At 39.4% G+C, this 11716-nt stretch overlaps 1 protein-coding gene across 3 annotated transcripts in view; it reads right to left on the bottom strand.

Annotated features, from left to right (window-relative positions):
* The window catches only part of KIT (KIT proto-oncogene receptor tyrosine kinase), a 73499-nt gene that overhangs the window by 5264 nt on the left and 56519 nt on the right, over positions 1–11716 (bottom strand). For all 3 annotated transcript variants that reach the window (XM_014517663.2, XM_006019020.3, XM_006019021.3), the window contains 4 exons: positions 10135–10285; positions 6363–6451; positions 5904–6031; positions 1809–1931 (listed from right to left, as the gene is read on the bottom strand). In XM_014517663.2, the coding sequence (XP_014373149.1) occupies positions 1809–1931; positions 5904–6031; positions 6363–6451; positions 10135–10285 (491 nt within the window). The remainder of the gene's footprint in view (positions 1–1808; positions 1932–5903; positions 6032–6362; positions 6452–10134; positions 10286–11716) is intronic.

Genomic DNA, 11716 nt, shown 5'->3' with positions numbered 1-11716 from the left:
AAGGAAGCAGGAGGAGGAGGGGAAAAAAAGAAGTAAATGCAAAAGGCAGGAAAAATAAAAAGGAAAAGGAAGGCTAATACTCTTTGCCAATTGTTTAACACTACAAGTGATTTGAAGAATATCTGGTGTTAGAAGAGAGAGGCAATTTGAGTTTACCAAGTAACATTTATATTGAAAGTATTTAGACTTTGGGGGGAAAAAAAGGAAGGAAACCTATGACACAGGGGCTGGATCTGGCTCATCAAGTGATTTCATGCAACTCGTGGAGCTCAGACATTGGCAGTGGTGAAGTCAGGCATTGGAAAAAAGCAGCAGCAGTAGCTAGGTTGTGAACAGTAAACTACCTTGAACAGAGCTGCATAATTCTGGCCTGTCATGCCTAAAAGGTTTCGGACTCCTGTGTAGCTAGTTGGAAAACAAGTGGCTTTCAGCACAGTCTGTATTCCCAACATGGTTTAAGATCAGGCCAGACACAGGCAGCCCACAGCCATGGCTTCCCCAGGCAGCTGCATCCTATCCTCCTCCTCCTTTGATCCACTTAGTCTAAGAAAAATCCTATTGTCAGGCAACCTAAACCATAGTCTAGACAATCAATATTTAATTACTGACCATCTCACAAGCTGTTGGCCTGTGCTTAAAAATCCTAGCTGCACTGAGTGACCAAGGAGAGCCTGAGCTGATGCTGAAAAGTAAAGCTACCTTTTCACTTTAGTTTCTGTGTAAATGCCACCGAGCAGCTCTCAGTCAACCTGCCATTTTCCAGCACTGCTCCGTGGACTCCAGTTGCATCCTATGCTGAACTTTGGTAACAGCACATATGGGTAGGACAGAAATGGTGGTGGGAACAACAAATACAGAGTAATACCTATTGGTATGGCTAGTCAACTTTAAAAACACCATGGATAACAAATCCACAGCATCTGAGCAAATCACAAGGAAGACAATTCCTAGTAGGATGCTTTAGTTTAATCTTACATGAGCTCAATTCTCTCTCATTTCTACTTAGGTCCCTTTACTGCTCTGGAAATAATTTGTCCCCCCTATGTTAATGTCTCTTTATACTGCCATGAAAGTATGAAAGTATCTTAGCATAACTAAGAATTGCCCAAAGTGAGTTTTCAAACTTTTCTTTATTGTCTAGATAGAACATCTCTTTCCAACCCATATCTGTGATACAGATTATACATTGTGTGTGTTACCATTTATAGGTTAAAATATGTTTTTTGCTAACCTCAGAATGTGTAACCAATGAAAATCAAACTTGTTTCCACTTCCCACTTTGTGTCCTACAACACTTGAATAAAGTTTCAGTTGTCTGAGTGATGTTTAAAACAAAGCAAACATCAGGCAACTCAAATTTTAGAATATTTTTGTAACAATAAATTATTTTAGAAATGAACAAAAGAAATGCAATACCACTAAGTTTAGAAGATTTTCAAATAAATGTCTTTGGCCACCTCTACTCTAGGAGTACTTTATTGGTATAGGAATGTGTGAAATTATACTGATGAAGCTGCAGCTACACCAAAAAAAGCTGTGATTTTTAATCATTATAGAAAAAACAACCCTTTGAATTAAACACTATATGAATAAAAGCACACTTTGCCAATATAGTTGCACATACACTAGGAGCTTCTGTTGGCACTGCCATCTGGACACTGATATACCTCCTCATAACCATGACAAGCCAAAACATGTTGAAAAAAAATGAGGGTAAATACATACTGAAATTGAGATTTTTTTGGAAATCAGAATAAGTTTGAACACTTCCTCATTTAGAATAGCTGGAATAAATATTATGTACTTACATTTCCTTTGACCACATAATTTGAGTCATTCCTGATATCTCTAGCAAGGCCAAAGTCACAAATTTTTGTGATGCGACCATGAGTGAGAAGAATGTTTCTTGCTGCCAAGTCCCTGTGTATGCACTAAGGTAGAAGAAATAAATAAAACCTCTGATTATTTTGTCACATATTCAGTAGCTTTTTTCAAAACTGCTACTTGAGCATGCATTTTCTTGGACACACATTTATTTAGTTATACATAATAATACAAACTGAAAGTTATTTTAGTCTTAGGTGCAAACTCAGATAGCTAGGAATTAGTGCCTGATATCCTTTATTATATCGGAAGGAGCATGTGTGGTACTTTCAAGAGTGAAACTTGCCTATGTATTCCCATAGAATGAGTTGTTTTCTGTTCTTAAAGCTTTCTTGAAGTTCTATATTTTCAGCTATAATTTAGTGTTTGCTCCAAGCCAATATTCCAACTATATTTTCTAACCTATGACAAGTGGGGAAAAAAGCAGTTTACCTTCCAAGAAAAAAAAAATCTTTATTTTATATATGTATAAAATACCCCCTGCATGTGTGTAGCCACAGTGCATCACATAGGCAGTGAGGATTACAGCCCAGCAGCATGGAGAGCTGTGTGCAGTTGGTAAGTTCTGTTGTGGTAGAAGGGGAGGGAAGAGGGAAGGGTCGTGGGGATGCAGATCAAAGCCCCAGCGGTGAGGGAGGGAGTGGGGTTGGGGTACAGGACAGAGCTGCGGCTCATCCGGAGGGTGCAGGGAGGAGGGGCAGCTCCCTCTGCTGCGTGCACTCCGGGATGGCATGGGGGGGTGCCCCCCAGATCTGCGGGGGCAGGGCGGGTGGCTGCTGTGGGCTAGGGCCTAGGCTGCACTAGGCTTTTCCCAGCGGAGGCTGGGCCAGGCTGTGTTTGGGACAGGGCAGGCGGCAGCGCTGGGAGGGAGGGTTGTGGGGGGCTATGGTGAATTTTGGGGTGGCTGCAGCCCCCCCACTCCGTAACCCTCTCCCAGCGCTGCCACCACCCGCCCTGAATGCAGCCTGGCCCAGTCCCCACCAGGAAGAGCCCAGATCAGCCTTGGCCCCAGCCTTCCTGTGCCCCACCCCACCCTGCCTGGGCAGTGCCTGCTGCAGCCCCAGCCCTACTCCCCTTCCTCCCCCGGCCCCAGATCTTTCCTTTCCCCTCCCCCTCCACCACAACAGATGTACCAGCTGGACAATTCTCTTCAAGTTGCCTGGCTGCATATCGGAAATTGGATCGGTATTGGCCCCAAAAAGTTCTATCAGTGCACCCCTATATATATATATATTTTTTTTTTTAAATAGCTTCCATGACTCAAGAGAACGTGATGAAAACTTGAAATATGGCAGAAACAGGGGTTAAAAATTTCAAAAGCACTTAAATAGCTCAGGATTCCATTTAAAAAAAATTAGTTGGGACCAGACAATCCTGTAGGTGGCTAAACAGATGCTAGATAAAGTTGAGGCATCTAAGACATGAAGACTGATCCAGATTGACCCCACTCAGTAATCACAAAACCATTTAGGTGCCTATATGATTAAGTGCCTCTATCTTGAACTGAAAAGACTTGTACAACTGTGTTTTCTCAGAAGCAACCCAGATGGGCCATGTAAGCACCTCTTTTGTGCAGCTGGTAAGGGAGGGCATGGAGGGAGACGAGGCTTTAAAAAAGTTCTCTTCTCATATAAAGTGTGCCTGGAATGATTTAAAGTGCATATTATGGAGGACACAACTATCTAGCCACATGGCGAAACGTCTTAATTTCTTCATTTTTCTTTTAAAACTACAGTATAAGAAATGCCATTACAAAAATTACTTAAGAATAGCATTAAGGTTGACATGTGAAGCAGCCCAAGGTTTAGAAATGACAATTTAAGGTTGACTTTTAGATGTACATCATGGAAACTATCTTTAATTATGTGGCGATCTATTATTTTTCCCACAGGACCACTGCCTCATTCACACTACAATCTAACAAAGTATTTTACTCAGTATGTGCTGCATTAAGAACGTAAGTAGTCCCAGTGAAGCAGGAACAAGAAGAAACAGTCTGGGGTTAAAAGTACTCCTGCCTATTCCTGCAGAAGTGAATGGAAGATGATCCACTGGATGAGGAGGAATGTTCTTATAGTTAACACAATATGCTCCAATTAGGAATTTTATCCCTGTCTCTGCCATAGACACATTCTTTCACCTCAGCTTTGTACTGTATAATGGATATTATACTACTCTATGAATTTACACTAGTGCTGCGAGATCAGATTCATTAATGTCTCTCATACATGCAGATCCTGTAGTGATGAATGTCAACAAGAAGGCTATATATGGAAAGAAAACATTTCATATTCACTGCAGGTTTTGGGCTGATTTGCTTCAAATAGTTTCTGTGGGGCCACTCAATGAGGAGAATAAAAAGAAATAATAAGCAGACACTTTGTGCACAGAGCCATGTCTATCCTGTGCAGTGGATGAGATAGGGGTCCTGAACATACACATTAAACCCTGCATTGTAATGTGTATACATAGGAGGTATGAAAAAGATGATTAAGGTTGGAAAGTGGACCAGTGTGCTTTTAAAGCTGGGTTATCCAAAAGCAGCACTCAAGAGTCTTTAATGCTGCACCCATTGATGTCAATGGAAGTTTTACCATTGATTTCAATGAGGGCAGAACTGGCCCAATATTTGGTGTTTCTGAAAGTTCCATTTGCAATATGGGCTTCTTGGTTTGCTTTGTGGGTTTTTTTAATTACATAGATTTTTTTAAAAACATTGTATTAATGTTTACTTGAATCTTTCTAGATTTTACCTTTCCAAAATAGTTAGAGGCTTGGGAAGCACGACTTGTGAAAAGAGACTGAAAGAACTAGGGTTATTTAGTCTGGAAAAGAGAAGACTGAAGCGGGATTTGATAAAAGCTTTCAAAAACCTGAAGGGCAATTATAAAGAGGATGGAGATAGCCTTTTTGTTGTGCCTGGAGCAGACTGGAGCAATGGCCCCAAACTGAAGCAAGGGAAATTGAGGCAGGAGATTACAAAGAACTTTCTGACTAAGGGTGGTCAAGCATTGAAAGAGACTACCTAAAGAAGTTGGGAATTTCAACCTTTGGAATTTTTCAAGAGGAGGTTAGATAGACACTGGGCTGGGATGGTTTAGTCAGAGATGATCCTACTTTGACCAGTGGCTAGATTAGAAGACATCATGAGGTCCCTTCCACTTTCCTATAAACTTGCACAGCAATGTAAGACTGGCAGTGTTCTCCTGGGCCATTGAGCAAGCAGACCTCTGCTCATCTCTCCTCCAACCGGTCTTTAATTTGTAATCGTTTAAGGATGCCATGGTTTAGAGTAAGTATTCTAAAGCATTCAGCATTTTAATCCATTTTGGAGGGATAGTCACCTTTCAGGATTGGATTAATTCATAAACTCCATTCATTCAAAAATGCTGATTCTATGCTAAAGAGGCCCCACAAAACTTCTGTATGGTTTGTGTAGCATCCAATAGCAAATAAACCAGCTGGAGCTTTAATTAGACTAGCTAAGTGCTCCAGAGAAGAAAGCAAAGGCTGAAGACCAGAGTCCTGAGCCCAAACTTGAAGCAGCTACCCCATAATTATTACTGTAGAGCAAGTGCTATAGAAACAAACATATCAGCCACTCTAAAGACACAAAGCTGGTGCGTGTGGATAAACTGAACAGAGGTTTTCAACTCCTTCAGTCAATCCCTACCATGTCAGATAGCTCTGTTCTATGGTACACAAAAGAGGGGCTGCAATTCCCATTATCTTCAGTAGTAGATAGGCAACTATTCTCTTGCATTATACACCAGCAAAGTAAAGCTGAGGGACAAGTCATTCCAAGAAGAACAGCAATTTTCAGTGCAAAATTATGGATTAGCAAAGTGTGCAATAACTCAAGTTACTCAAAAGAAATGACTAATCAAGTCTTCAGGATATAGCAGAATCAGTTCAATTTATAGGGTTTGGTTTTTTTTAAAGAATACAATGGCATTATTTCAATGTCATTATGTGAAGAAAAGTGCAGATGCTTACCACCACTCACACTCACAACTTACATTTTTTGAGGCCAGGAAGCTCATGCCCTTTGCTACCTGGTAAGAAAAACTTAACAGATCTTCAACATCGAGTGCCAGTTCATCATCTTCCAGCATAGCAAGAGTAACATCACGATCAATATATGCTCCTAAATGATACAGATGCAAACAACTTACATGTAGGCTAGTTATAATTGACTAGAAATACATTTGGTTTGCATTTAGCAAAATTGTGGTACTAGACGAATACAAGTCATTTAAACACCAACTGCCAGAGGGAAAAAAATAAAATTTGACCCATTCTAAAATGGAAAAAAATATAAATCTGCTTTATTGTTTTATTATCATTATTTTTAACCCTGGTTACATTGAACTAAGGCTTTAACTAAGCACGTTAAGTGGAAAAAATTTTCAAATTGAAAAAAAGAAAAAAAATCTGTACTTTTAATTTTTGGAAAAATGTCCCGGCTACATACTTACCTGACTTCCTTGATCTTTTTTTCTCAGCATTTGGTGGAACTGCATAAGAGACTCCTGGTTTCATGTCCATGTATTCATTGATGATATCACTGTAGGGACAGTGGATGAGAGTGATTTTAGCACAAACACTTTTAAGAACAAATCTGAATATAACATTTGACAATGATTTAACACTGAATTAATAGTTTTTTATGAAAGAAAAACAATCATATATAAAAAGTGATGAGATTTGATATAGATTGCAAGGATGTGTCTAAAGAAATTAAACAGATCTCAAAATTAGGAGTTTGATTCAGATTAGAACCCAAATGTTTGGTGTCTACCTTATTCATAGCTAAGGTAGAGTCCAAAATAAAAATGGCTAGGTGTTTCAGATGACAGTCTAATGATTCCTTTTTAAACTCAGCATAGCTTCTCTCACTGTCTTTTGGTAGTTCTAGTGACAAAAGCCAACTGAATACTGAAGAAGTCCCAAACGTTAGTTAGGTTACAAGCCCACTTAGATCTTTGCCAGTTTCTGTACATTTTTAAAATGAGTTTTCCTTCCTTGCATGAAATTCAAAGATATGGATTCTAATACCATATGTCTGTAATACGGATCTAAGAACATTTTTGGAAAGCTGAGTATAATTTCATTTAATATATTTTAAAATTGTACAAACACAAATAAAAATCAATTTGAACTGCACAAATACCTTTTATCCAAAATTATCTAGTTACTTGATAAAGAATTCAAGTTTAACTTCATGCCAAACCTGGGGGGTAGTTAAGAGACATATACCAATAACTTTATCCACCAGTGAAGTGCTGCCTTCTGGGGTGTTAAAGAGTTGCAATGTGACAGCACACAGCAACTCTAGAATCTGGAAGAATTCAAGGTTAAACCTCAATCTTTTTACAAACATGCACTCAAGTGGTGCAATTCTGTTTTCTATGAGCCTTGCTACACATTGTATTCTGAGCTGCTCAAATGTTGATTTGTGTTAATGCTTGCTCCAGTTCGGAGCAAACCTTTTGACTGTCCCCCACCTGCCCAGCTGTGACTTGCCACTAGAGGGTTGGAGAGCCAGAACAGGCTCCCATCTCTGCTCTGAGTGTATGAGAGAGAGAGATGGGTTAGGTTCAGGGTGGGGAAAAGGAGGAGGCAGCAGGAACATGAAGCTGAGGTGAAGAGTTAGTGGGATGGTGGTAGGTAATGAAATGGGAGGTGGAAAGGAAATGGGGGTGGGGAAAGGGCGATGAAATGAAGGAAGTCAGCCACTGAAGGGATAAAATTAAAAAGTAAAAAAAAGTTAAAAAAAAAAAAAAGAATTTAAAAAGAAATAAACAGGAAGTAAATTAAAGTAGGCCTCATGTTTTAATAAATTGGGATTTAGGACTGGGGTGTATGCAGTGTTGGTTGTGCTTCCTACAGTGGCTGGGAGGTAGGAGGGGGTGAGGGAAGGTACTTTTGGGGAGCAACTGCCCCTGCCCTAGGAAGAAAGTGTCAGCTCATGGGGACCTGATCTGGCTCCCAGCCTTGTTGCCCCTCCACCCATTGGAAGTAGGAAAGTCACACCCCCAGGGATGGGACTGGAAGTTGGCTTGATGCCAGAACTACACCCTGGCCAACAGTTTAGGGGGTAGAAAGTTTGTCAACACAAGAGGGTGGGGGACAGGACACTGCATCCTGGGGTGTTGTGGAGCAGTGTTTCTCAACCTTTTAAGTAGCAAGTACCCCCTAACTTCTGAAAATTTTAATAAGTACCCCAACACTCAATTTTCCAGGGGATTTCATATTTACAGACTAATGTGTGCCATGTTGGAAGAAAGGTTGTGTATATAAGGCCGTGATATGACAGATGTCTGATCTGGTGTGGGTAGGGTTGCCAAGTTTTACACCAGGGGTGCAGTTCAAGTATGTACCCTGGCTAGAGGTGATGTTGGCCAAAGCTAGGAGGGCTGAACCTAGTGACGCGCAAAGCACGGTACACCAAATTATTACTGGGGAATGTAAAGTGCCGTGCAATGCACAGTGCACCAAATTTTTTGCCATAGTTTTGAGGAAAGGACAAAAAGAGGGAGAGAGAGAGAGCGAGAGAGAGTGTTGGGGTACCCACATACCCCTGCCTGTGTCTCGTGTACCCCTAGGGGTACATGTACCACAGGTTGAGAAACTATGTTGTCGAGGACTGCAACGTGGGTGGCTCATTTGTGGGGAGTAGCCACACATTAATGGGACATAAGCTGGGTAATATGGAGCAGAGCTAAACTTGCCCTAGAGTCATGTCATTTTAAGCTGTCTAAAGTATGCTTAATACCAGTTCTTGGTGTTAACATGTGCACAATCCGGGGTTTAAGAGCTCCAGGAGCTGCCTAAAATTAGTGTGTAATAAGGCCCTATGTGAGTCTACAGATGCCACCTCCAGGAACACAACTGAATCCCATCATAAGGCAATGAAGGAAAATACCAGAAGCACTGGTATCTCCAAGTATCACCTCGCCAAGCACTGCTTATACCTGACCTTGCTTCTCCTTCAAAGCTTGTGGCACATACCAAGAGAGCATAAGTTCATTGCAGTACAAGGTATTAAATATGTAGTGTCCTGTCAGTCCTTTTTGGAGTTTAGTCACTAATCAGAGTAACAGGCTCAAGGCTACAGAGAACTGACTGAAATACAGGAAGGAACACGTGCTGCTGTAGCCTGATGTGCCAAATGGTGTCCTTAGTACTTTAAAGAAAGCAAAGAATTAGCAAACAAATCTACTTTTAAATATATTTGGTAGAAACACTTGGCTGTGCATAGAATGAAAACACACATGCTCTGGGAGAGGGGGGTGCTTTAATTGGAGCAGCTCTGAAAGCTGCTCCAATTAAAGCGCCCAGAATGTCTCATATATCACCATGCTTAAAAATGGCAGCAGGACCACTTTAACTAAAGCTTGTTCAATACAGTAGTTACCATGCTGCAGCAGACTCAATTAATCAAGCCTGCTCTGACATGCTGCAATTACATGATGTCAGAGCAGCCTTGCTGCTCGTGTATAGGTGCCCAAAGAGTTTACCAGCAAACAGACAGAAAGAAACCACAAAATAATGGTGAGAGAGAGAGTTGATAGTTGGGGAAGCCCTAATGTCAAAGTGGTGATACATGTTGTCCTGTCACAACATTTGGTGAGATTTAATGCAACAACTTTTCCCAAATACGTAAAGGAATACATTTTTGATGTGAAAAGCCATTTGTTACTGCAGGAACTCATGATAATGTAGAATATTAACACTATAGCATGAAGCAAACTGTCATTCAAGCTGTAAAATAATTATTTGCAATGATAAATTGTAATTATAAAAAATGTGGATGGTTAGAGCCAAGGAACAGAATTCAATATTCAAAGGAAATTTGATGAATTAAAAATGAAAGTGTGTATAGTAACTTAGATTATAACCTTAAAAACCTTGATAGCCTTATTACATTGTATAAATGTAATTATTTTTATTGCAGTGTAAGAATGATGTAGCTGTAATGGTCCAGAAATTATTCAAGAGACAAGGTCTTCTTAGAGTTCTATCTGTTTGACCAACTGTGTAGCTGGGACAAAGTTAGACAAGCTTTTGAATGCAAGACATAGTTTTTCCGGCGATTTTTAATGGGATTATTCTTTCAAATGCACCCAATCTTGAAAAAATACTACAGAACAAGCCTGTTGTGATTCTCTTCATGAAGTCATCTTTGATTTCCCCCATCTCTGAACTTTCTGACAATACATTTACATGTTGATAGATCATCCTTACCAGGAAGGCTCTTTTTTATTCAGAAGGTTCTTGTAAACTGCTGTTTCTGCATGTTCATCATGCTTTGGGCAAATAAATGAATCCCGTTTTCTTCTCAGAAAATTCAGAAGATCACCATAGCAGCAATATTCTGTAATGACCAGAGTGGGACCTACAGATGCAGGAGTTTAAAAAGCAGGTGAGTTTTGCTGTAAGAGTTAAAAACCTTATGCAAAAATATTATTCAGCTAAGCATACAAGTTGTCCTTTTTAAGTTATGCCATTGCACTACTGCCTAGACATGAAAGTCAAAGAAAAGTAACACCAACAGTTTCCCCATTCACAGACTAGTAACTATTGTCCAATTACAACTATGTCATTCCCAATTAATTTTTCCCCCATCAATAGCATTGCATTGTATAAAAATTAAACAAATAAGTCTTTTTTTCCCCTTCCTCACATGATAATGTTTCTGGCCAGACACATCTGTTTGATTTTGTTCACTTCCTGAAGGAAGTTATTTGTTCCAAACGTTAGAGTAATTCAAGCTTTAGACATTAATCCTTTTGATTCACTTCTGTTTACAGTAGAGCTTCACACTCCTTCAGTAGTGTTTTGGAAATGATGTTGAGTGTTATATTCGGCAGTATAATAGGAAAAATCATTCAAATAGAACAGCCTGCTGAGACAGAAAACTACATTGCACTAGATCTTAGAATATTAAAATTAAATTTGAAAGGGGAATCAAGTCATCTACAGAATTGATGTTTATAGATCAAATATATATTTTCTGAATGAATAACTGCAGCTATGACACTTGAATATGTAATCACACTGCCCATTATTTCATTTGTAGGATTATTCTGTACCAATACATTCAAATCTGAATGGTTTCACATAAGATTAATCATTATGGATTTGATATTAGCAAAGGCTACGGTTAAAATTACATTAGGATTTTCATTATAGTCATGCTATTTTCAAATGCTTATAACTTATAAAATCCTCACGTACCAACTCAACCTAGAAATTTTGCTTTATGGTACACTTGAGTAACATCCCTTCACCATTCAGTTCATGAACATACTCAATGTTTTGCATATACGTTGAGCTCTAGATTTTCCAAGGTTCTACTCTTGGGGTAAAAATAATATTAATAATAAAACCCAGAAAGTCTCCAAACCTTAAGGTATGAATTCAGATGCACTGAAGTTAAGAGATGGTAGATCATATATATTTAGCTATATTGTACACAAGCTTTGGTTCTTTTGCCGATTTTTATGTGCATGTTAATGTTCTTATATTCTTAAATATATACTGTTTTTGCCTGAATCCAAGATGACTTTGAATTTAAGATGACTCCCCCCTCAATAATTACATTCTATATGTGGCAGGGGGGTAGGGGTTGTAGCTGTGTTGGTCTAAGGACATAGGCAGACAAGGTTCTTTGGGTGAATCTGATATCTTTTATTAGACCAACTTAAATAGTTGGAAAATGATTATTAAGCAAGCTTTCAGGTTCAAAAACCCTTTGTCAGGCTAAGGAAGTTTCAGCAGTTGGTATGTGCTCTTCCTGGATGGAATGAAAAGTAAAGTAGCCATA

The sequence above is a fragment of the Alligator sinensis genome, unplaced genomic scaffold, assembly GCF_000455745.1.
Source record: "Alligator sinensis unplaced genomic scaffold, ASM45574v1 scaffold134_1, whole genome shotgun sequence".
In the NCBI taxonomy this organism is placed as follows: Eukaryota; Metazoa; Chordata; order Crocodylia; family Alligatoridae; genus Alligator; species Alligator sinensis.
The sequence above is the reverse complement of the archived record's forward strand: the minus strand, read 5'-3'. Positions and strand labels throughout refer to the sequence as shown.